This window comes from Pelodiscus sinensis, chromosome 14, assembly GCF_049634645.1.
Source record: "Pelodiscus sinensis isolate JC-2024 chromosome 14, ASM4963464v1, whole genome shotgun sequence".
Classification (NCBI taxonomy): domain Eukaryota; kingdom Metazoa; phylum Chordata; order Testudines; family Trionychidae; genus Pelodiscus; species Pelodiscus sinensis.
In genome coordinates this window covers 22350079-22374825 of record NC_134724.1, presented here as the reverse complement: position 1 = coordinate 22374825, position 24747 = coordinate 22350079, and the positions used below count along the sequence as shown (strand labels likewise).

General features: G+C 41.4%; 1 protein-coding gene across 2 annotated transcripts in view; it reads right to left on the bottom strand.

The window, feature by feature from the left end:
* FBN1 (fibrillin 1) overlaps positions 1-24747 on the bottom strand; it is a 222762-nt gene that overhangs the window by 78603 nt on the left and 119412 nt on the right. For both annotated transcript variants that reach the window (XM_006135061.4, XM_006135062.4), the window contains exons 16-30: positions 24545-24667; positions 21842-21994; positions 19670-19723; positions 18404-18529; positions 17309-17434; positions 16089-16208; positions 14761-14898; positions 13174-13224; positions 10052-10177; positions 8866-9096; positions 6566-6691; positions 6344-6472; positions 4711-4836; positions 4434-4559; positions 2151-2273 (exon numbers count right to left, since the gene is read on the bottom strand). In XM_006135061.4, the coding sequence (XP_006135123.2) occupies positions 2151-2273; positions 4434-4559; positions 4711-4836; positions 6344-6472; positions 6566-6691; positions 8866-9096; positions 10052-10177; positions 13174-13224; positions 14761-14898; positions 16089-16208; positions 17309-17434; positions 18404-18529; positions 19670-19723; positions 21842-21994; positions 24545-24667 (1878 nt within the window). The remainder of the gene's footprint in view (positions 1-2150; positions 2274-4433; positions 4560-4710; positions 4837-6343; positions 6473-6565; positions 6692-8865; positions 9097-10051; positions 10178-13173; positions 13225-14760; positions 14899-16088; positions 16209-17308; positions 17435-18403; positions 18530-19669; positions 19724-21841; positions 21995-24544; positions 24668-24747) is intronic.

The following is a 24747-nucleotide window of genomic DNA, read 5'->3' as shown; positions in this document are numbered from 1 at the left end:
ATGTTAATCCTTTAAAAAGCAAATACAGACAGTATTGTTCCTTATGGGGATCCCACTCATGTGGTTGATGGAAATGGCTTCTAAAATCAAGTTCAACAGTGATTCAAAGAGAAAGTGCCAAGTTCTTCAAGGGAACTGCAACTACATCCACATACCTAGGCTTTGTTTTTGTTAAGTGTTAAGTTGCTCTAAGTGATCTGGGGCTGCAGCAGGCAGGGAGAGAGCTCTTCTCAGCCAGAGCCTGCCTCTGGCACCCTGCCCCTCCCACATCACAACTCCCTCCCCATGTGACCATCCAAACCCTCTGCACCTGCCTGCTCTAGGTCACAACTCCCTCCCAGACCTTGTATCCCCTCCTAAACTCCTCCCTTAGTCCAGAATCCTCTCCTGTATCCAAACACCCTCCCAGACACTACACCCCAATCCCCTGTACCAGGTTACTGCATCCCAATCTCCTTCACCCAAACTCCCTCTCGGACCCCACACCGCCTCCTGCACCCCAGTCCCTTACCCCATGCACCCTTTTGTACCCAGGTTCCATCCTAGACCCTGCACCTCCAACACAGAAAAGTGTAGCCCTTGACCACATTCCAAAATCTTGGACTGGCCTCCCCACCAAAAATTATTACCCGACTTAGAGGCTGTTGGGATATATTGACCACTTCTGGGAGACACCTGAGGTAAGTGCCACCCAGAGTCCACACACCAAACCCCTTTCCATGTACCAGGTACCACTCCCCTGCTCTAGTCCTGAGCCCCATCCCAGAGCCCACTCCTGTACCCCAAACTCCGACCCAGCCCTGAGCCCTCTCCTGCATCCCAAACTCCTCATCCCCAGCTGGGGCCGTTCCCCCTTCCTCTGCATCCCAACCCTCTTCCACAGCCTGGAATGCCCTCCTACACATCCCTGGCCATATCCCTAGAGTCTCCACCCCCTGCACCCTAACCCCGAGTCCTAAGTGTGTCTCCTCCTGAACCCCTCATTTCTCATCCCACTCCAGAGCCTGCACTCGCAACTGGTGCCCTCATGCCCCACAGCACTGCAACCCCTACCAGCCCAATGAAAATGAACGAGTGAGTGACAATGGGGGTGAGTGAGCAGCAGAGGGATACAGAGAAGGGTGATAAGGCCTTGGAGAAAGTATGGGACCTCAAGGGAGGGGAGGGGCAAGTGTAGATGTTCATTTTTTTTTTTTTGGTGATTAGAAAGTTGGTAACCCTAATAATACTGGGAGGCAATATGTATACAAAGATAATCAAATTCATAATTTTTTTAGGCCCTTCATCAAGGTCAGATTTGACTAGATCCGCCTGCGGACTCGTCTATAATACAGTCAACTTTTCAAATCCTACTCTAGCAGCGGTGGATGAGAGTGCCGCGAGGCCCCGGGCAGCACAATTTCGCGGTGCCCCTCCCTTTGATACGGCGCATGCGCAGTGGCACCACGGCGCATGCACAGGGCTTCTGCAAGCGCGGGGTCCGGGGCAGCCGTCCCGCTCGCCCTGCCCCAAATCCGCCACTATACTCTAGGATTTGCCTCTGTTTTGCGCGGACTATGGTCCAGTTTAACAGGCATCAGGGCAGAGGTTCTCATGACAAATTTTCTGGTGGCCTCAAGGTGTGGCCACCAACTATTGCTGGGGGCTGCTTTCACACTCTCTCAAAATATTTAATTAGCTTTAGGAAAAAAAGAAACAACTATGCACATATACACATATTTCTAGCTAGTAAATATGTTGTGAACAGTGTTATTAACAAGTATCACTTTTCATAGCAGATTTACCCAGGAGGTTGTGGTGACAAGCTAAGTCCTCAATGGCTGCATGCAGCCATGGTGGCTGCATTTGGGAAATGCTACATTAGCACCTTCTTACTAGTCCAGATAATTATAACAGGCTCGTAATTGTTCACCGAAAATCTATTTGCTTATGACTGTGGACCCAAAGGTGTGACTCAAAGCCAGTTGATGTAATATTTGTCTAAATAAAATATATTATGCATAACCTGTAGGCAGTGTGCAAGGAGAACTGTAAGAATTAATGAAAATAAGTTAGAATAAATTATTTCAATCTATATTCTTAAAACTGCACCTTCTTTTTCAATATAAAGTAAAGAACTGTCAGTACAAATGCTCACAAATCTACCTTACCAGTGCAAGATCTGTGGTCTGGCATTAGTGCAAACCCTGGTTTACAGCTACATTCATAGCTGCCTTCTGAGTTTGTACAGAAGGTGTCACAACCTCCATTCCCTATGTCGCATTCATCAATATCTAAAAGGAAAGAAAGGAAAATTAAACACAGAAAACAAATAGCTTTTTTTTTTTTGTTAAGCACATTTCAGGGATACATGCTGGGTCAATTTTAAAAGGAGTTTCAATACATCATCTACATTTGCCCACACAATTTCTGCTCAATTTTTTACACAACTGCATTTGCATGTGCAGGTACTTACACAGAAGTAAAGGATTATTTGCATATGCATTTAGGCACCCATATAGTCCCCATTACTATAGTTGCTGAATCCTCTGAAGTCAGCAGAAATGCTTGTTACCCCTAGGGCATTCTAACATTTCTGTGCACATTTTATTTGTCAGATAAATGTGATGGCTCTAACATGGCTGCACAGAAGTAGGAAATTACTCTCCAGCACCCTCTGCCCCTTCCCCCCCAAGACATGGATTCAGCCATGAGGCTGCACCCAATCCTGACACAGTACAAGGACCGGGCTTGCCTTAGAAATACCCCAAGAGCCTGCCCCTCTGCGCTACATGTTAGCAAGCAGGTTCAGCCTGGCAAGGTCCAAGTGTGGAGGGGCTTAGTGTGGGAGAATTCAGGAATGGGTTGAAATGGTTCTGTGGGGGGGTCGGAGTGTTGGGACGGAATCTGTCTGACCAGGACCTTGTTGGGGGATTCTGGATGCAAAGGTAATGGGACAGTGCAAGAGGGCCTAGGTGAAGATGGCTGGGGCTCAATGAGTGTGGTGTGTGTGTGGGGGGGTATCTAGAGCTCAGCAGTGGGTATGGGTGTAAGGTGCTCAATGTGGGATCCAGAAGCTGGGCAGGGGGAGGCTCAGTGGGGCAGGAATCCAAGTGCAGCTGATTTGAGCTCAGTGGGGTGGGGATCCAGGTATGGGAGGTTCTTTGGAGATGTCTAGGTACAGGGGGAGTGGGGCTCATCAGGAGGGGGGTTGGGTTCGAGGGGTGGATGAGGATCTGCTAGAGGGTCTTGGTATGAGTGGGGTAGGTGGTTCAGTAGGTGTGGGAGCAGCTCCCCGTACAATGATCCTTCCACCCTGCAGCTAAGGAGCAATGGGTGCAGGTTGTGGGGCGGGAGGTATTTGCAGAACTTCTTACAGCTGAGGGTAGAATCTGGCAGTGGGTTTGACACAACACTGGATGCCAGGCAGGGTCAGAGGAAGTCCCATCCAGTCAGGGCTAACAGCTGAGCTCAGTAGGATAGGGCCCACCAACTGAGTTTTCCCCATTCCTGCCCTGTGCCCCACAATGATCTCTCTCTCTTCTGGCTGCCCTGGGCACATGAAATATACTGCTGGGGAGGGTCAAGTGACTGCTCCTGTGGCTTCCCTTTGCTTCCCTGCCAGAAAGTAATTTTTCTGTGGGGAAGCAAAGAAATCTATGGAGGACATAATTTCTATGCATGCACAGTGGCACAGAATTCCCCCCAGGAGTAGCTCATGTAAAAATATACCGGATTGGGCTAAAGTCCCTGACTATGTACACCTTACTCAGACAGGATCAGAGCTACTCTTTTGCCATGTACATCGAAGTTTTTCAAAACACAAAAAGTGCATTCCTATTTGTTCATACCCAGTATCTGGTCTGAGCGTACAAGCCCTTTCTGAACTTTTGCTTTTACGGAAACTGACAATAGGAAGGTGTACAATAGAGATATTTACAAATTAGTTTAAAAATACATGCCACTGAACCACACACACTTTTCTACTCTACCAATGCAATGCAACTGCAGCAACCTCAATCTGAAATAAAATACGGATCTGAGGGGTATCACAATATATGTAAGTGTCCTTCATTATTACATTTTATGTCACATTCAAAGTTATTGGGTTTTTTATATCTTCCCGTCAATTTACCGTGCAAAATTATCCAATAAATAAAGATGCTGTGTAAATACTGAGCGTGTTTGCTGGGCAAATGGCAAAGAAAATGTGGGCATAAGGGTCACATTTGAAATAATCATGTCACTTCCTCCATCTCAAAGAAAGGGAAGTGCATACTCAGGGTACTTCACACTGCTTTGACACTGCGCCTGAGATTACTGAATCTGATGAAGTTGTATTTTATTAGATAGAAACTATTCTTTACATCAACTATTGTTAATTAAGTAGCAAGCATTAATTGATAGTCTATGTTCATTAATAATTAAAGATGCTCTGAGGATTAAGTTCTTACCAATACAGTATAATTTGTCGGGTGTGGACTTATATCCAGGATTGCAGGCACACTGATACCTTCCAATCAGGTTGACACAATGTCCATTTCTGCACAGGTTGTGGCTTAGGTCACACTCGTTGATGTCTATTTCAAAAAAGACAAAGGTAACAAATTGTAAGTCTCTGCACTGCAACAGTGTTGAGTAAATGCCGTAAATGTTTGCATAGCTAGAGCCATAGAACGCAAGTACAGGAATGACCTACATACAGTGCACAATTTGCTGGCATCATCATACCTATACATGCGGAGATATTTGGAGCTATATGATGACCAATGGGACATTCACACTGAAAGCTTCCTTCTGTATTTATGCAAACACCACCTCGGCACAAAAGAGGATTTCGCTGACATTCATCAATGTCTGTAAAAGGAAAAGAACACACATCAATGTAGGAACTAAAAGGCCCTGCCTGCAACAGAGAAGAAAATGCTGGCACTTGATAGCCATGCTAGGAACAGGTGCATATTGATATTTGGAAGTCTGAAAGTGCCTATATGCAACTCTTCACTATGCATCACTCCCGCTCTTGAGAATAGTATTCTGACCTCTTTCAGTTGCTGATCCTTCTCCACCATATCTCAAGAGACACACCCTCTTCTCAGGTACTTACCCCCTTTGCCCTCAGAGAATCAATAAAACTGTTCCTCCCTACCTTGTGGACAATGTCCTTACTTCTCTCTTTGGCCTCTTGGCTTTGAGTTCTCTCTCCACCCAGAGATGAGCTCCAAGTCCACCAGCTTTCTTTTGCTGGCTGAGGACCCAGTAGTCAGCTTCAGATTGCAGCTGCAGAAAGGGGCTTCAGAAGGAGCACCAGCTGCCAAGCTGGAAGGGTTTCAACCAGTGAGGAAGCAGGGCAAGACAAGATTCATTTTAGGGAAGAGCTCCAGCCTGCTGGAACCCCATTTACTACAATTATGGATCAGAAAACGGCCTGTCTCCTAAGTGTGGGTGGGCAGGTTGGTAGGTTTTACTAGTGTGCACACTCTTAAAAGAGAAACATACTTTCAAAATTGTCACTTCACATCACTGTGCACTGTTCCTACATGTTTTGAGGCCCTGCATCAGTCATCATTTAAAATGTATACTATAGCTATTCAGCACTTAAACTGAGCCATGCTCTGCCCTGCTCCTCTCCTCCTCCCCCAAAGAGCCTCATTCTGCTCTTAATCACACAAGCTTCGATCAGAAGTAACTCTGTTCATTTCCATAAAATTATTCTTGATTCACACCAGGGTCTCTCAGGGCATAGCCTGACTAACAATGATGACACAAAGCATACAAACACTGCTACTAGTGATGCCATGTAAGGCCACGCTGCCAGCTGGGAGATGGAGCTCTTGAGGATGAAATGAGAATCTCTGCCCTATGTGCATTTGTGCTTTGACACCCTAGAGAAACAGCAAAATTATTTGTCGAGTAAAACCTAAGCACCCACTTTAGGGTCAGCTGTGAAATGAGATAAGTAACAACATTTACTTTTTATTATTTTTAACTGAAAATTTCAAGAACAAAACTAGAGCATGTTGAAATAACAAACCACTGAGTGGAGACAGGCCAAGCCCAGGCTCTTTTATCCTAACTCTCTTCCAAAGCCAGCCCCTGAACTTTAGTGGTTCAGATTAAATGAACCAAAGACCCAAATGATGGATTTGACTAATAAGATTTTGCAAATCCAAAACCAGTCTGGTTTACCCACTGGGGAAATGGAACAAAAACAAAACCTTCCATTTGCCTTTTCAGTAAAAAGAAAACCAGATCAGGAAACCAGTCAGGTTTTGTTTTGGAAACTGAATCAACAAGACTTTGCAAAACCAACCCCAACATGTAGCCTCTGCACCGCATCTTTAGTATGTGAGATAGAACATACCCATGCAGTTTTTCATCATCATAAATCCACTTTCATAGCCTTCAAAACATTCACATTCGAAGTCCCCTGGAGTATTGACACAGCTGCCTTGGCCACAGAGATCCGGAGAGATGCGGCATTCATCAATATCTAAAATACAAATAATTTTAAAACACATTAAAATAGAATTCAACATCTGAATTTTAAATACAATGTTCTGAAAGTTACCAGGTAAGATTTTACCTGTACAATTTCTTTCTTCAGAATCAAGAGCAAACCCACTGTCACATTTACACTTAAAACTGCCAATAGTGTTTCTGCATTTTCCATGGGTACAAAGGCTTGGGATCATTTTACATTCGTTGATATCTAAAAATGAGACAAAGAAAGATTTGGTTATTTTCAGAAATCATCCAATTTAGTCAAACTTCATTGAAAGAGATCCAGGTTAGTTAAAAAGAATATCCAGCAATAAATGACTAACTTGTTAAAAGCTGCAACTACAATTTTGTGCATGAAAACCAACACACACACAAATAAGAATGAAAACCTCTTAAGCAATCAGATAGCCCTTTTCATCACTAGATCTCAAAAGCGCTTTACAAAAATAGGAACATATTAGTACTGTTTCACAGATGAGAAAAATGAGGTACGACATGTTCACATTTCATTTGGGCATTCTGGGAACAAAAAGAATGGATCAGAAAAAGAATGTACTTGCACCGTACAGAAACAAATGTAGAGAATGATTTGAGTGAGGCTCTTGTGAAAATTTGGTCCTGCTTCTTTATTTAAAGTAGTTCATTCTCTTTTTATGATTTTATGGATAAACATAAAGACCTTCACAGTTGATGCTATGAGAGGGAGGTGGAGTGAAGTGATTGCACACTGTGAATTACTAGGGAGAGTGGAACTTTGAGAACCAGTATGGAAGGAACAGTAGGATTAGCAGCATTTGCTGTGTAACTAGGTTGTAACAGAGGCCTTCATTTAATGCAAAGCTATTCAAAAGCCCCAGATTCCTCCTAGCTCCTTTCTTTTTATGATCTTGTACCATAAAATAGGGGGCTGCTGGGAGGCAGGATTTGGCGGTAACACAACCAGTGATCTAATGCCCTGACTTCACATCATCTTAACAGACCACACTACTAAGTTCCCATAAGCCGCTTTCCATGCATATGACAGCAGGAATGAGGCCCAGATAGTCCCTAAAACATGCAATAAGGGGTCATTACATGAGCAGTACAAAGGTCTCACTACCTTCAGTGTTCAGGGACTCCCATTTATCATACTCCCACCCCTTTTATAACTGGAGATCACAGCAAATAATTCATACAGTGATTCACCACCATAGTAATGCAAAGCAGCAACACACATGAAGCTGAGTCCCAGTTTCTTTTGTCACTCATGGCTATTTTTCCCCCCTTTTATCTAACAGAGTCTGGTCCAGGGCTCACTGAAGTCAATGGAAAGACTTATTAGCTTCAGTGGGCACTGGATCATGCCCATCCTGGCCAAAGAAAACTGCCAAAAGAATCGCTCCATCCCCTGATTTCTGAGAAAAATGAGAAGTCCATGAGTCAGAGAGAATATAATTGCCATAAACAAAAGCACATGTCACACTTCTTTATGGATAATTAAATGTCTGGTAACTGTTTATAAAACTGATCCTGAAACAACCACCACCAATTGTTATTTGCATTTGGGTTTCCCCTTCCTTTCTAACATGAAAGCATTGGTTTTGTTGTTTAACTAGTTTCTTTAAATGCTTTTCCCAAACACATCCACATCCCCTTGCACTTTTGTCACCAAGTTGCCCAATCTAACTGGTAACAAAGGGAAGAAGTTTTCAGAATGGGCACTACATTATTCCCACTGATGCTTGAAATTTACTCCTAGTATCACATTATGATATAAATGAACAAAGTCTTCATATGCGGTTTCTACCATGAGAATACAATGATTTGGCCAACAAACTTTCTGACTCAGAATCTAGAGTAGGTTCACTTTTGCCCAGCTGAAGCTATCTTTATGTTTCTCCTTCAGCATCCATCAGCTGTGCAAAGATTTTCAAGGTGTGTGGAGTCTCTTTCTCCCTGGATTTCAAAGGTCACTTAAACATACACATCAGGTGCAGTAGGCAGTGGTTCTATAATCATTCCAAAGTTAGATGCTCATTTTGTTTCGATTTATATAGGGACAACGCCAGATGTACAAAGGTATTTAGGTGCCTGGTGATGCAGACAAGCACCTGGTGAAACTTTCAAATGTGGGTTAGGGCCCAGGTTTAGTTGCTTAGACACATTTTAAAATCCCACTAGGTGCCTATCTGCATCTTAGGATGCCTAAATCCCTTTGAAAAGTCTGGCCATACATCCTAACTCAGTTAGCATTCCATCCTTATCCAAGCTCTATCTCCTGCAGACTTCAACTCCTCAGAATTTTTAACCTGAGTAAGGAAAGAATAAAAAGCAAGGAATGCCATCAAGGTTTGCTTCCCCTCCCCCAATGGCTTTACAAATTAATTAAAACCCCTTACATACCTTTAAATAATGGTTTTCCATTTATAAAGTCTTTCTCCTTAGTAGCAAATCCAGGACCTCTGGGACAAAGAGCTTCAAATTCAGGAGTTCCCTTCAGAGGACATTCTTCACATTCAGGGCCCCATGCCGCACCAATGGAACAGCAGCAACTATCCATTCGGTGCCGGCCTGCTACTTGTAATGTACATTCTTCATCTTCGTGCTTCAAGTAACAAGTCTCCAAGCGAATGTCTGTTGGGTAATTAAACAGTGAGCTGACAAAACTTTATGCGTGTGCACGCACAAGTGCGTTGTATGAGAAATTTCATGAATTTCTGTGCATTTGATAAAAGTCTGGAGAAACGAGGGCTGGAGGGAAAAGCATAACACAAGACTCCTCCCCCAAAATCCCTTCTCAGTGGGGCTTCCTCCATTTCCTCAGCTCAGGAGTATGCACCAGAGATACCGCATAGCTCTTTTCCCTGAAATTACTGTCATTGAGCTCTGGAATTAATATTTCCTAGATTTAATAGACCTAAAACTTTCCAGGAAATGGGGCTCAGCATTTGAAGTCCATTTTGGATCAGGGAACAAGGGGCCCAGTGCTGCCATAATTCCAATGCTTCCAGAATCTGTGTCTTTGTCCAACAGATCTTAAATATCTGTTGTTAAAAAGAGGTGAATGTGCTATGGATAAAGCTGAAGCTGAAGTCTTTTTCCAGACTTTCTCCACAAGCAGATGCAGCATGGGGAGGCTTCCTCAAACCCATATGTACCCCAGCCCTGGCTTGGAGGGATCACCTTCAGGGAGGAGTGGGCCTAGTCTCCAGGTCCGTTCTATCCTTCTTGCTGCGGCCAACCAATAAAGGTTGCCAAACACGGCTAAGTTTGCTGAGTGGTGTTATAACATGGACACTTGCACTCTTGGAAATGGACCAAGGCTTCCATCTCATCAGATGGGTTCCTGACCCCTCATCAGATGAGTTTTGGCCACTAACTCCACTACCTCATCCCAACTGGCAACCAAGAGTCAAATGGCTCTGTGCCCCATTATTAATCCCATTTTAAAATGATTATGAATAAAATCCCTGTTTACAAGAAAGTACAGAATGCAAATCTTTGACATACAGAGATTTGGGTGTCCCTCCCCCCCCCCCCCAACATAAAACTCTACCCCATCTCCCCTGTAAAATAGCTTGATACCTACCAAGACATGTCCGTCCAGAAGCATCTAAAATCATTCCACTAGGACACTGGCAAACAAAGGAACCCAAGGTATTGACGCACTGGCCATTTGTACACACCCCGGGAAACACTTCACATTCATTTACATCTGTTTCCAGACAAAATTTTAAAAATGAAAATCAATGCAATAAACATATCCACATTACAAAAAATGTAACATTTAGCACTCACATTTCAAGACTGACTACAAAAACATATCAAAGTCCACAAAGTCTGGCAAAATTCCAAACTCTTGGGCTTTCCAATGCAAGTCACACTGAATTAATTACAGCCTTGTGCAACTGATTAAAATATATTAAAAGTGTTATCATTGCACCTTTGATATGCCTCCTGAAATCAGGTTAATCAATAAAACAAAACTAGGTCACTGAAAAAAGCTGTCCTGCTGTATGTTCATTATGAGACAATTTTGTAAAAGTATGTAGGGTACCTATCTTTATCTTTAGACACTTTAAAAAAATCTGGTACAGTGGGCTTTTTTCAACCACTTGTGACTTCATGGATCAACCTAAGTTCTTTAACATATCCCTGGTGAGCATGGATTTTAACTTGTATAAAAGCATCTGAATTTTATTTTTAAGAGGTAAATTTTGTATTGTTTTGTATGACGAGGTATAAACAATAATTCATTCTGCTTAACAAAGATAGCCTGAACATAAATAACTGGATTGTAATGCCCTTCTACCTACTCCTTTTGTGGAACATGCCATATTTCACACAAAAGCAGCTTGACCATTTATGTTGAAAATTATCTTAGAAATTAAACTGTAGGCATTAGAAATTTAAACAAATCTGGACGGAGCAAGCCCAGAAGATTGGAATGGAAAGGCTGTTACAACCCGCCGCTGAATTGCTCATTCAGAGAGTAACACCAGGAAATTGGTCGCTCCAATTTTGTAGTGCTGCCAACTCTTGCAATATCTTCATGTGAGTAATGCGAGTCTGGCCTACATAGAAGCCAGGTTGCCTGTGACAGGTGACATTCCGTACCAATTATATAAATATTAGTTTTTGACAGGAAACTCCACTGATTGGCTATCTTCTCCATTTCCCTCCTCCTGGGAAAGACCCCTTCAGGGAGCTATTTAAAGTAGAACTTTCCACCCGTTCCCTCAGGCAGCCATCCTCATTCTCACTGGAGGGAGGGAAGGAGGAAGCAGAGAGAATCCAGTAGCTCAAGGGATTCTATTCCTTCCTCCCTTCCTGTGAGCGGTGGGTCAGGAGGTGAGAGCTACTGGACCAGGAGGCCAAAATCACTTTAATAAATTTGGGAACATTTGTGGAGTGAATTCAACAATCAAAAGACAGACCCATAACACATCATCTTTCTTTAAAAAAAAAAAACCATCTTGATTTTTGGGGTATGAATTTTTGGGGCCGGCAATACTGATAGGCTAATAGGGTGAAATGTACAGCATGGAAACAACCTGTGCAAGACTCTTGTGCTGGTGTGAGACAGCTGTGTGGCCAGAGCTGCCACTAGGGAACCTTTGCATTTCTTGCACACTCCAGAGGGGTAAGTGACAGCTCCATAATGGCTGGGAAATAGAAAGGAAGACCACTGGGTCCATGCTTATGTGCAACAAATGCAACAGACCTCATTGGACAAGGTGGAAAATGACCTGTGGACACTTTCAGCTACAGGGCTTGTTTGTGATTTGGAAGACTGTTGGTAATTCCAGCCCACTAACCTAAACTTACTTCCCTGCACAAAACCCATTTTACTTGAACTGTGTGTTGGAACGAGTGGCTGTCTATCATCCTTGGGAATTTCTATTACCATCCTCCTCCCTAAAGTTCCTAAACAAATATTTCCCCTGCATCATCTGATTTGAACAGGCCTTATGTTTGTGGACACCAAACACTATTTAAACACTTGAGAAGGAAGGATAAATAGTGTGAGAAAGCTGAGCTATTCTGGCCCACTGGAATGAGAAGGATTAAAGCATGGAACAGTTGTAAACTAAAGTGCCGGTAAAAGAAATGCTGAAAACACGGTGTTCACATCTTGGATTAATAATTTTTCCATCCCAGCAGTGTTGAAAATGTACTAAGTCTTTCCTTATGAATAGATATAGGTGGGGCCACTTTTTTCCCCTTTTCTTTCACTTACACACTCCAGAAAGTATTGCTGAGGTCAGATAAGTTCTATACAGTGGGTCTGTGGTATAGAAGTGCCAAGGTATTCAGTCACCATTTGGAAAGTGCAGAATACATGTGGGGGTGTTCTACTTATTCAATTTTTTGGTTGTGTTTAGTTTGCTCATTTGTCAAAAAAAAGTGCTTCTTTCTAGAAGCCACATGTGGGAATAATTTGTTTTTAAAATATTTTAACTGCAATGTCATGTCAGATTCTGTCAGTCATGATGACCTGCTGCAGTTTGAGACTCTAAGCTTGTGCATAGGAGGGAAAATACACAGTGCAGTTCTTTGGCTGAAGTTCAAATTAATCCACAATAAGGAAGGAAAAGGGCGTTGGGGCTTTACATTTTCACTGCATAAAATGTGATGATCTCACACACTACAAAAAAAAAAAAAGTTTTAAAAACCAACCTTTTCTTTAATGAATGTTTTACCATGGTCTGAGACAGATTCCTTGTACAACAAGAAATCTAAAGCTAGTAATTATTAAAAAAGAAAATATTTAAATTTGATTGTAACATTTTTGTAATTTTATTTTATTTGTGTATGTTTATGGAGTGTTTTAATGACAAAATCCTATTGTTATATCATAAAACTACTCTTCTGTAATTCTTATTACAGACACTGCATACATTTTGTTTTGACCCAGAATGTTACTACATAATTAGTAACAATATTAGAAAAGGTAGAACCATCTCCATTTACTACTCTAGTTAGTATTTGCAAAAATGTGTGTTCTGAGTGAGTGACATCAATCTATAACATTACCACGAATTAACCAGTGAGACCATATTAATCCCGGGTGTAAAGATGATGATGCCAATGGAGTAACATCAGGGATGAATTTGGCTCAATGTTTTTCCTTGGCAAATAACACCAAATCTAAACACCAGCATTTCGTCATTCAAAACATGATTTATGTTTGAAAGTAACAGTAAATACCTTCACATAATGTTCCCCTTATTCTTGAATATCCTTTTGAACAGATTGGGTCTGTAAATAAACAAAGAAACATGAACTTTCAGAGTCTAGCACTCACTGCTATGATTTACTTTATTAACAAAAAAGAAGACATTAAACATTAACATTTCTTCCTATAAAAATAGGGGAGTCCAGAAAGTAATTTCTGAGTTATTAAAGGCACAGAACAGGATAACTACATTAACAATGGAATGTGTCAATTACTCGCTTTGGCTCTTTTCCTCACTAACTAAACTAAAGGTGCAGTTAAATGACTCCAGCTTCATTCACACCAATTATCTAATTATCAAACACACAGACAAGGATCTTGAGCAGTTCCTTCTTCTGATGTAGGATTCACTACATAATTAAGTAATCCAGGATTTCTTATAACAGGGGCTAAAATCTTCATTACTACAACATCCATATGTCTAATAACTTTTAGTGGGAGCTCTGAAGCCATACACCTAATGCTGCCTTGGCAGGATCCCTATATCACTAATTAATACAAACTAGAGTACAGAGACATGAAGTATCAGATTGTAGTCCAGTCCTTCAAATCAAATTGCAGAACATGTTAATCTAAAGCTCCAAGTTCAGGACATTTTGGGTGCATCTAGACAGCAGCCTTCTGTCAGAACAAGCTATACAATTTGCACTACGCAAATTGTGTAGCTTATTCCGAGTCTAAATCAAAAGAACTTATTTTGAAATTTGGCGCTGTCTACACAATTTCAAAATAAGGCACTATTCCAACAAATCCCTTAATTCTTTTGGAATGAGAGTTACAGGGATGCTGAAATAGTGCACCTGCTATTTTGGAAAATAGTGGGCGCTTTTAAAGACGCAACGTTGCTATTTTGAGATACTTCCGGTATCCAGAAAGAGAAATACAGTCTAGACGTGCCCAATATGACCAACTGCTGCCCCGCAAACATTACCCTGGGTGGGAAAACTGTGAGTAACATTATTTTGTGATGCAAGTTTTACCAACCTATGCCCAGCACCATGGAAGTCAGTTGAACTGACTCTAAATAGAACTAGCTGAAATTTTCAGAAATACTGAGCACCGGTGAGCATAGTTGCTGTAAATGCCTGTTGACATACCCTATTAAGATATGGAATAAAGTTGTAGGGTGTAAGCAAAGCACTGAAGTAGTTTTTAAATTCCCAGAAAAAGTCAGCTGACCACCTTGCCCTATTGACTACAGTAATGTGTAGCATTTGTGTAAAGCTTGCCCTAGGTAGCTAGGGATTAAGACAATGTCTACTGTCCCCTTTTTTAATGTGGCATAGGTACATAAATGCTCACTGGCCTCTATTTTAGTCATTAAAAGAACAAACTAGGTGCCAAATACTTTTGGAAATCCTAGCCACTTATCCTTTTTGTAGGCTTAGACCTGCTCTATCAAGCCCACCTGGCTGAATTACTATGGTAGTCATGCATTTGAGTAGCTTTATAAATTAAATTGTGAGGGGAGAGGAGGAAGCAGCTATATTAACTGTGATAAGAATCATGTTGTTAATTGGGAATATGGGGGTATCATCAGAATAAACCAGTGAACTTACCTCGTTCACAGGGTGTGCATGGGCTACCCCAAGCAGCACCTAGTGAGGAACAGCACTGGGACTTCAGAGTTGCCCCATTGATATTTATTTCACATCTTCCATTCACAATAGTCTGCCAACAGGTGCCTTTAATAGTTTCTATTGGAAAGAAAAACAAGACGCTGCCATATAAAGTATGTAGCATTACATATATTCACAAACACGACACACATATAATGGCTCATATATTTGCCAAAGTGCTTGAATTTCAGCATGCAAAACTTGTAACTGGCATTAGAAGGAAACAGTGTTACTAAAAATGTTCTGGGCTACATCCTAACCCCTGGATCAGTACTGAAAACCTACAACTCCCACTGGCCCCAGTGGCACTATTCAGGATCTGGAGTATATTTACTGGGACTCAGAACAGTAGGAGGGAGAACGAACTCCTCTTACGCCCCCTGGTTGATATTTGGAACAGGGTGCATTAGACTAAGCTGGACTAGTGTCCTGCCTTCTCAGAGCAGATGGGTAGGAACTGGCAAAGAATAAGTGTAACCCCCACACCTCCTGGGTGTCGTTTAATGTCCCAACTAGACCACTCTCCCACCAAGACCACTTACAGAGAGAAAAATGAGTCTGCTCTACAGCTTTAGCTAACAGCAAGCTGGCTTTTAGCTGATGCAGGAGGAGATCATGTTCTAAGTTCCAGAGGTCCCAGGTTTGATTCCGCCTGCAGACAACTGGGATCTGTTGGCGTTACATAAGTGAATGCTTAACAAATTTTTGTCTTCACCTCCCTGCATCGGGACTGGGGTTAGTACTTTATTGCTGATTTATGGCAACACTAAATTACTGACTCCCAGGAGTAAGAAGGAAGCAGAGCAGAAATTGTGACTCGGGGAGTATCTCCAAGAAACCCTGTTTTCCAGGGATGTTCCTGGGGTGGGAAAGCCTGCACAGCCAGCATCCCTTGCTCAGGCTCCACCTCAAGTCACAAACTACCCCTTCCTGTAATCTTTGAATAGCCTCTTTTGTAGAAGCACCCAAATGGGCAGGTATGGTTTTAAGGAGCCAGCCCTAGCAGTCTGTACAGTATGCACAAAATCTATCATCTCTCTGAAATCTGATATAAAAGTACATTGTGTTCCAAAAACTAGAGCCATGTACCCAAGGCAATGGTGAAAACAAATACTTTCTTAACATTTTTCTGTAACATTTTCCACCAAACTTATCTATCCAAGTTATTTTTAAATGCTCTTTAGAAAAATGCTATTCTTGGTGTACAATATTTGTATGTCACTGGACATTTTCAGCTAATGAACATATAACCTTTAATGAATAAATACCTATGCAGATGGTTCTTGTTGTATCCAAAGTACTTTCAGGGCTACATTCACAAGCAAAAGAGCCAAGTGTATTTTTGCATAATCCATTAACGCAGGGGTTAGACTCACACTCATTAATATCTAGAAGAAGAGAAACACCCTCACGTTAGTGCCTACAGATGCCAGTAGACTTTAGAAGGCCTCCTTTAATCTAACTAAAACACAGAACCTTCCTACTTCACAGGAAATTCTCCTGATATTTTGGTTTCTAGCTATGGGTGCTCTTCTGAGAAGGCGATGGAGAACATGATAAAAAATATGCTACCTCATGACATTGACAGGAAAGCTCTACTCAGCTGCCGCATCTGTTTTCTTCAGTGAGGTGCGACCGCCCAGTTTTACAACAGAACTGCCTGAGTTGAGCAAATGTTTTGGCCACATGTTAAGCCTGTGGCTCAAAGCAGATTTTAAACTAGGATCCCCTCTCTCCCTGGCCCAGCTAAACTTACACAATATATTCTAAAATACTCAAGTCTCATTCACACTAGCACTTTCCCTACTGTTGTCACAAGCATGTATATTTGTTAGTGATGAGGACACTGATGGTTTCGACCAGACACAGGTGTTTTTATCATCATGTTGTCTAACCTTCCCATGCTGCATTCTTGTCCCCCACCTATCAATTCCCTTTGTCTTTTTAGACTGCAAATTCTTCAGGTCAGACACTGTTTTCCCCTTGGTGTTTCATATATACCAGGCACATTTTCAACATTACCACATGATAAATAATAAAAACCTTGACAGTTGGCATCACTACCTGCACTACTCATACTAAATAAATAGGGCAAGAAGCTCCATTATGTACATCTGACATCTGTCTTTACAGCAGAAGTCAAAACCTTACCCTGTCCCGAAAATTCTTTCAGTACAAATAGCTCTTTTTAAAAAAATATTCAGAGTCAAAGGTAAAATATTGGCAATTTTCAATGTTCTCAGTAGGTTATAAATACATCTCTAGTTTGGATTGGAGATTTTATTAGATATTAAGCTTTCATGGATCAAATTTTCACTGACTGGTTTCTATGCATTAGTATAATATACAACTATTCTGTTCTACCTTAACTGAAAATCATATCAACTGCTGGAGAAGAATACTGAGCTATTAAGAATTCTAGTAATATGGTAAAATGTTTTAAACTGCAATTAATGCAGCTAGAATGCAATGGATTGTTATTAATTACCTTCACATGTTTTTAGATCAGGCTTGTATACAAATCCTTTGGGACAGGTGCAGGTGAAGCTTCCAGGGGTATTTCTGCATTGTCCATTGTCACACAGCAGTGTATTCAATGCACATTCATCAATGTCTGCAATGAAAATTGAAAACATTATGAGGAAAAAAAAAACAGGCCTTGACAAGAGGCCATGAAAGAACTCCCTTTCCAAGCAGCCTCATTTTATTAGGATGGTTTTGCTGGGGAGGGGGAGGGAGGGAGGTGGAGAGAGAGACAGAGAGAGAGAGAGACAAAGAGAGAGAGAGACACACACAAACAAAGATGCCTTTCTTTGCACTAAAAGAGCAGCACTTAGGACATTTTTAATAGCTTACAGGAACGTCTCTAGAAATTATTTAAAATAAATGCTAATATATACATAATTTCAGTCAGAACATAAAATAAAAAAAATTGAATAAAAACGTAAGTGCACACATGACATTTGAGAAGCCAAAGCTCGGGACTTCTGAGGGATTTTTGGATGTGTTTGGTCATTTGAGAGAAGCTGTAAGAAGAGTGATAAAGGATGGTGAACATCAGTAAGGCCCAGAGAGCAGTTAGGCAGAACTGGGTATCAGAAAGAGACCTACAAAATGTTGGGAGAAGCTGGAAATGCTATGGAAAAAAAGGAAAACAACAGCTGGAAACTGTGGAAATACTACAAAGGGCAGGGAGATTTGGGAAGTAAATCAGAAACTTTGGGAAGCTTCGAAGAAGTCCAGGAAAGTAAAGGGAGAAGGCCAGACTGCAGAGGAATGGGGAAAGAGTTGTAATGAAGCATGGAAACGTTCTGGTGCAATAACTGGGATGGCTCAGAGGAGTATCTTAGGAGGTCACCGAGCTGGGTAGGACAAAAGAGATACAATAACTAGGGGTGGGCACTGAAGGTGCACATAATGTGTTGCAAGGCAGAAAGAGCATTTGAGGCCACAGAAAGGCAGGTAGAAGAATCAGAGGAAACATCAGAAAGTATCAGTGGAGCAGACAGGAAGGATCAATGGAATACTTGCGCAGAGAGACTTAAACATCAAACTTTGATAGGGATTAATGGAAATTTCATACCAATGCAGTTTTTCCCGCTTGGATCCACTTCATACCCAGAATTACATATGCATTTATATGTTCCACGCAGATTTTCACAGATTCCATTTGGGCAGATATCAGGATCCAGTGCACATTCATTAATGTCTGAACAAACACAACAAAGTTAATGATTCACTTTGGTGTGTCAAATTCATTAAACAAGAAGAGAGTCCTAATTCTCAATACCAAGAACATCGAGTTTCCACATCTGAACTCTCCTACAGAAAGCTCTCCTTCCCCCACAGGAATAAAGACCACCCACATTCATGGTGACTAATATCCACCAAAAACCTACAGGTATTTGAAGTCCTGCAGAGGAAAACAGGAGCTGGAGATTACTTAACATCACTGAAACGAGGGTCTCCCATGTGAAAACACAGAGTGCTAAGGAATTACTGCATACCCCACTTCATTCCAATTGCAGGTAGCACTCTGTGGCCCTTCTTCCTGAACACCGTCTGCTTTCTCTGCAGCACAGTCCTACTGACTCCTACAGTAAAGCTTTGCAGGAACTGGTCTACGATTATAGGGCTTCAAAGGGAACCACCACAAGAACATGTTAACCTCTGATCAGCCCTGCAGGACCATAATACTGTTAAAATGAAGCCACCTTATCATGCACAGCTCAGCACACATTGCTCCTGATCCCTGCAGAATGTGCCATGTGCCAGCTACTCAATATTGGTTAAGTGGGGAAGACCACTGGATAAAGAGAATCAACTGCACAGATGAGGGTTTTTCAATTTGACGGCTCCCCTTTTCCCTCACCTCACAAGTTGGCCTTCCCTGCTACAGCCATGGTGTTGAAAATGACCAGAAATCCATCCCAAGGCTGTTATTTGTGAGGCAATCTACAAACATCTGCCCTGCATTTCAAGTTGAATTGGTAAATTATCAGGCCTCTCAGTGCCATCCTGGGGGATGGGAGATGTTATGTTAAAGTACCCAGTTAGCTAAGTGCACACCTGTGGCTGCAGGCTGGCGTTCTCTAAAATAACAAAAAGATAATGGTGCTGCTGTAAAAATTCATGGCTTACAATTCCACTGCTCCCAAGGAGTATTCCTACGTAAGCCTGATGAGGGTATGTGCTTACACTTGAGCTGCCAGTAGAGTGAAATGGTGCATTCCATGGGCTTAAACCTAAGTTCATTTCTTTGAACATCCTTCATTCAGAGGCCCTGCCTCTCACTATATCCCTGCTGCCTGTGGTATCTCAGCACATTGACACTGTTATATGCTCTTACCTATTCCTCCTGAAGTCATGCCTGGTCCACTGCTGCACAGAGCCTGGTACTCAGCTGAAAAATATTTAAAATAGCTGTTTCTTTTGAGCCAATAGTTTGCAAGTTCATCTACAAGCAGATTTATTATCCCACAACAACAAAGCATTCTGCCATCACTCTGAAGTGTCATTACTATCACTTGGCTCTAAAGATCATCAACTTTAGGCTACTGTAGTAAAAATGTGCACACATGACAAATGCAGGTCACAATGATATGTGCTTGACTGTAAGGTGGATGAGCTGGAAAGTTTTCAGGCATACACAGGGACTCGTTTTTACAAGGAGTCTCACAAGTTTCTGTAAATGTCTACAATTTTTCTGATGGGCTCACAACGCTCTACAGACAGCACTGCACAGTCATAATGATATTAAAAACCACCACTATATACAGGTCACCATCTTCCAACACATATATTTTGCTAACTGCCTAGTTAATTACAATGCTGTTAATTTAGATAATAGCCATCACTCTATAACTAGTGATCTTACCCTCTTTCTTTTTAGTACTCGCATGCAAAATGTCTTCCACTGTTGTTATAATCAGCAATTGAATTTGTGTATGAAAGACCCTATGTTTAACAGATGCTCCTACTTATGAAATCTGCCAATAACTTGGCATCAAGTGTTTGCTCCCCGATCCCAAAGAAAAGAAAACAAAGATATACTGTGTTCAGCATCTTGCAAAGTCTCTCTGCTGAAGTCCTTGTTCTGGCAAAACTCCCATGTCAAGATTGGGCTTGAAGTAATTTTACACACAGAAATTTCAAATAGATCACTTTCCCTGGCTTGAATCACATAACCACTTTCACATAAGATGAAAAGAATCTAAAACCCATTGGAGTCAGCACACAGCTATATTTAGAATAGGACAGTAAGGCTGGTGTGGGAGGAGTTTCTGAGAAGCAAGAGATCAACTCCTTCCTTCGAGGAATTTCTTCAGTTCCTGAAACAATTAACTTATTTCTGAAAAATTCTCTCCTCCCTTCTGCCTCAGCAGCTGAGGATGTCCTATATTTTACCCTTACGCGTTGGCATCTTTAACAGAAGAAGAGGGCAAGAGCGCCCAGAAGAAATAACTTCCACGTGTGTAAATGTTCTGTTAAATTAATTCAAATATGAAACAGAAGTCAATGGCATTAGGCCCTACATTTTCAAAACATTTTAACTGTACTGTGCCGTAAGAGGAGAGCCCTGGTATCAACAGGCACTGATGGAATGACTTTTTCCTGCTCTGATAATGACTGGTGTTTTGTTGCTATTCTATCTAAAGCGGCTTACGCTCAAATGTGGAACAGCCTGGTCCCATTGAAAATCTCATGTCAACTAAACTGAGCTAATTTGTTCCAACTGCTTATGAGACTCTGTCCCTTTTCAGAAGGCTGGCAAATAAAACTAAGCTTAAAAAAAAAATCCTGAACTATCTTCTCCTATAAAGTAGATAACAGATTAGCTTGAGATCGTTCCATAGCTTAAGATTGTTCTGTGCTACATGTTTTATGGCACATTTTGCTTGGACACAATAACTGTGTAGAGAATGCCTAGGATTGTAAGCTTGCCGGAGAATAGCTATGTTCCAAAGAAGCGAATGGTGTTATTTTGGGCAGTTTGGGGAGAAAGGGTCCTGAACGGGGCTCTTTCTCCACCCACAATTGGAAGACGTGATTTTGGCTGATCCCGCAGTTATTTGTGGACACAAAGTAGATCATTTAGATATCCAGACACCTGAATGGAAGGTGCAATTAACTATTTGGACACCCCAGTTACCTAAAATGTGCCCATTAATAATTTTGAGGTCGAAACTGTATCCATGGTTATTCATATTGACAACAATGGAGGCCATTGCTTGAAAACCCGGCATAATGCATGCAGCAATCACAGGCCAGATTTGTGGTGTTCATTTATGCCCTCTTTAAAATAACCTCAGCCCAGTACTCTTAATACATGCAGCACAGTAGCACATTCTTCAGAACAGCAAGGTGAGTGTCAAGCTTCTGATATGATCCTTCTCCAGGTTCAGGATTTATGAATAAAGGGATCAATGCATGTAATTTTCTATTTTATGAGAGTCAGAATTGAGACCTTTGTAAAAATACATTATCAGGGAAAATTTCATAACTCTTAAAGATACTGTACCTGAATTTTGAGCGGGACATGGCTGACAGGGTTCCCCAAAGGCATAGTCAGTGCTGGCGCAACAACATTCCGATTTAGTAACAGCACCAAATAATGGTTTAACACATTGACCTCTCTTGTATCCGCCGTAGCATGTGCTTCGCATATGTGTATCTAAATGAGAAACATGATCCATCAGGGATCTAGTTTAGTCACAAGAATAATGCCATAAATCAAAATATATTCAGCCACACCTTTAGAGCTAGGTTTTAAATACTGTGAAGCAGCTGTCACATGTAATTTCTGTTCATCATTTTCTCAGTAAATCTTACTCAACTATAACCTCTCTGATCACTGAACACTCATCTCAATGTAAAGAATTCTGCTGCCTCACACAGACTGACAGGAGCTGAAAATGCTGAGGAAAATCTATTCTCCATAGCTACTACATGCAAAAGTAAGCTTCCATATTATTGGGCGGAGCCCTTACAGAGAGAGCCTATCAGACAATTAACTTTGGAAGATGGAACAATTTCACTAGGCTATAAAACAAGAGATTACACTATGCTGGGGCTTTTCATCTCAAAATCCTTATTAATGAAACCTTGCAACTTCCATTTGAAGAGGATATATCTGTGGTTATACCTATATTATCATCATTATTATTTAATGGCATGGGAATTGCAATCATTAACTGACAACCCCGGAGTAATATAAATTTGAATGGAGGGTGGCTGGCTTTTAAGACCTAAGCGCAGTTTTGGGAGGTAGCAATGTGACGGGGCATTAACTTTTCATAACCTGACTCATGTCAGGTGACTGAACTCCAGAAATGAAGATAGAATGTGCCGACACTCTGAGGTGTTACATCATTTTTTGCGGGACAAAATTACATAAACAATGCTATTTTGGAATATTCCACTTGTAGAAGGTGGATTTCCCTTTACATTAAATTGTGTTCCCTCTATTTCTTTCCAAATGTATTATTTGTTCCTGATTCATATAAGCCCCAAAATAGGTGCTGGAACTAGGAGTGTTCATGCACCTCCCCCCAGTTTCAAGTAGTTTCCATTGTACTTAAGATTTACAGTTTGGTGTAGTGGGTCTCAGCACCCCTACTATGAAAATTGTTCCAGGACCCCAGGCCCAAATTCATCACTTACGGAAACTCTGGGAAATAAGCCCAGTGAATCTGCCTTTTGTGCAATACAAGGGTAAAGATAGAAATGCTGAACAGAGCAACTTGACTTCCAAATGGCCCACAAGCTACCTCCATAACAGAGCAAGAATCTGCAGTCACAGTGCATCTACTTCATTGTTTTTCATTAGAGAGACTGAATATGCACTAAAGCAAAAACATGGATGCTTTTGTTTTCAATTGATAACTGGGTCTAAAGGAGGAGTAGGCATTTGGAAATTCACATACTTTGTACTAGAACACACAGAAAAGGTCACAGTGTAAGTAGATGAATAGGACCTCTGGCCCAATACTAGAAATGCTGACAAACAAGATGTTAACCAGACTAATTCTGTGCATAGGGTTAAAACATTTGTGTGTTTGCAGGACTGGGGCCTATTCAAGATGTGTGACATTTCTGAATCTATGAAACTACAAATTATTTTAAAATGGGTTGAAGTTTTTCTTGGTTATGCAGAGGTAGATCTCTAGACACTGGAAAAGTTCTCATGTCCCACCTTAAATAGACTATTATGTTGACACAGAAGAAATTTACTTCATATAATGTTAATGATGAAACTAACAAATATCATGAGATACAGGAAGAATTTCTCTCTTCTCTAAAGGAGAACAGCTAAGTGCTAATAGGCAATAAAGATGTTAAATATAGAGTAATTTTCTAGTTGAGTAGTCGATGGAATTTCCATCAACTACTCGACTAGTCGATAGGCACTTCTGCATTCCTCCTTTGAAATATACAAGAAATGTACGGCTGAGACTCTACTACATTTCAAAGGAGGAATGCGGAACTCCATGTGCAGCCCAAGGCCAGCCCTCATGGAGCCTGGGGGCCAGCAGGGGACTTAGTGTCCCCAGCTGATCCTGGGCCCCATGCAAACACCATCTCGGGCTCAGATGTGCAGTGCTGTCCCTTTGAAATGCTGCCTTGGCCACATGGAGGCGCTGCCCCTCTGAAACGCTGATGCAGTGTTTCAAAGCAGCAGCACTGCACGGAAACTGGATACAGCCTCCATGCAGCACTTCTGCTTTGAAGCTCCCTCTCCTCCCCCACCCTTTTCTGACTGTATCTGACAGAGGCAGCAAGGGGCAGAGGGGATTGACTGGTCTACTCGACTATCCAATAAGCATTTAATTGTTGGATAGTTGACTAGTCAACTAGGCCTTAACATCCTTAATAGGCAGTGCTTGTTCTTATGTATAGTTTTGTGCACCTGTTTTAAAATCAAGTGGCCAGATTGTCAACCGATGTAAATTGGTATTGCTCCATTGATTTGAATAGGGCTATGCTGATGTACATCAGCTAAGAGGCTTGCCTGAAATTTTTTTCAAAAAGGAAAGAATAAAATAGAGAAAAGTGAACAATTGTAGTGAGCATCACAAATAAAGACATTCATTAGTTTAGAAGAACGTTCCAATCCAGTGTCATGTGGTATGTTCTATGAGCTAACCTATGATGTGTTCATTATTGCAATTTTAATACTTTAACTTAATTAATTGTGACTTTTCTCACAATAAGCGTGTCTTACCAACACACACACGTCCATCTAGTCCCACTGCCAGACCAGGGAAGCATTCACATCTGAAAGAGCCATCAGTGTTCACACAGCGCCCGTTCATGCATATTCCAGCTGTCTCGCACTCATCAATGTCTGTTAAAGAACAGAATAAGCTGTTATTAGAAATGAAATTAAATAATTTTCAAAGCCTGGTGGAAAATTGCATTGCTCAT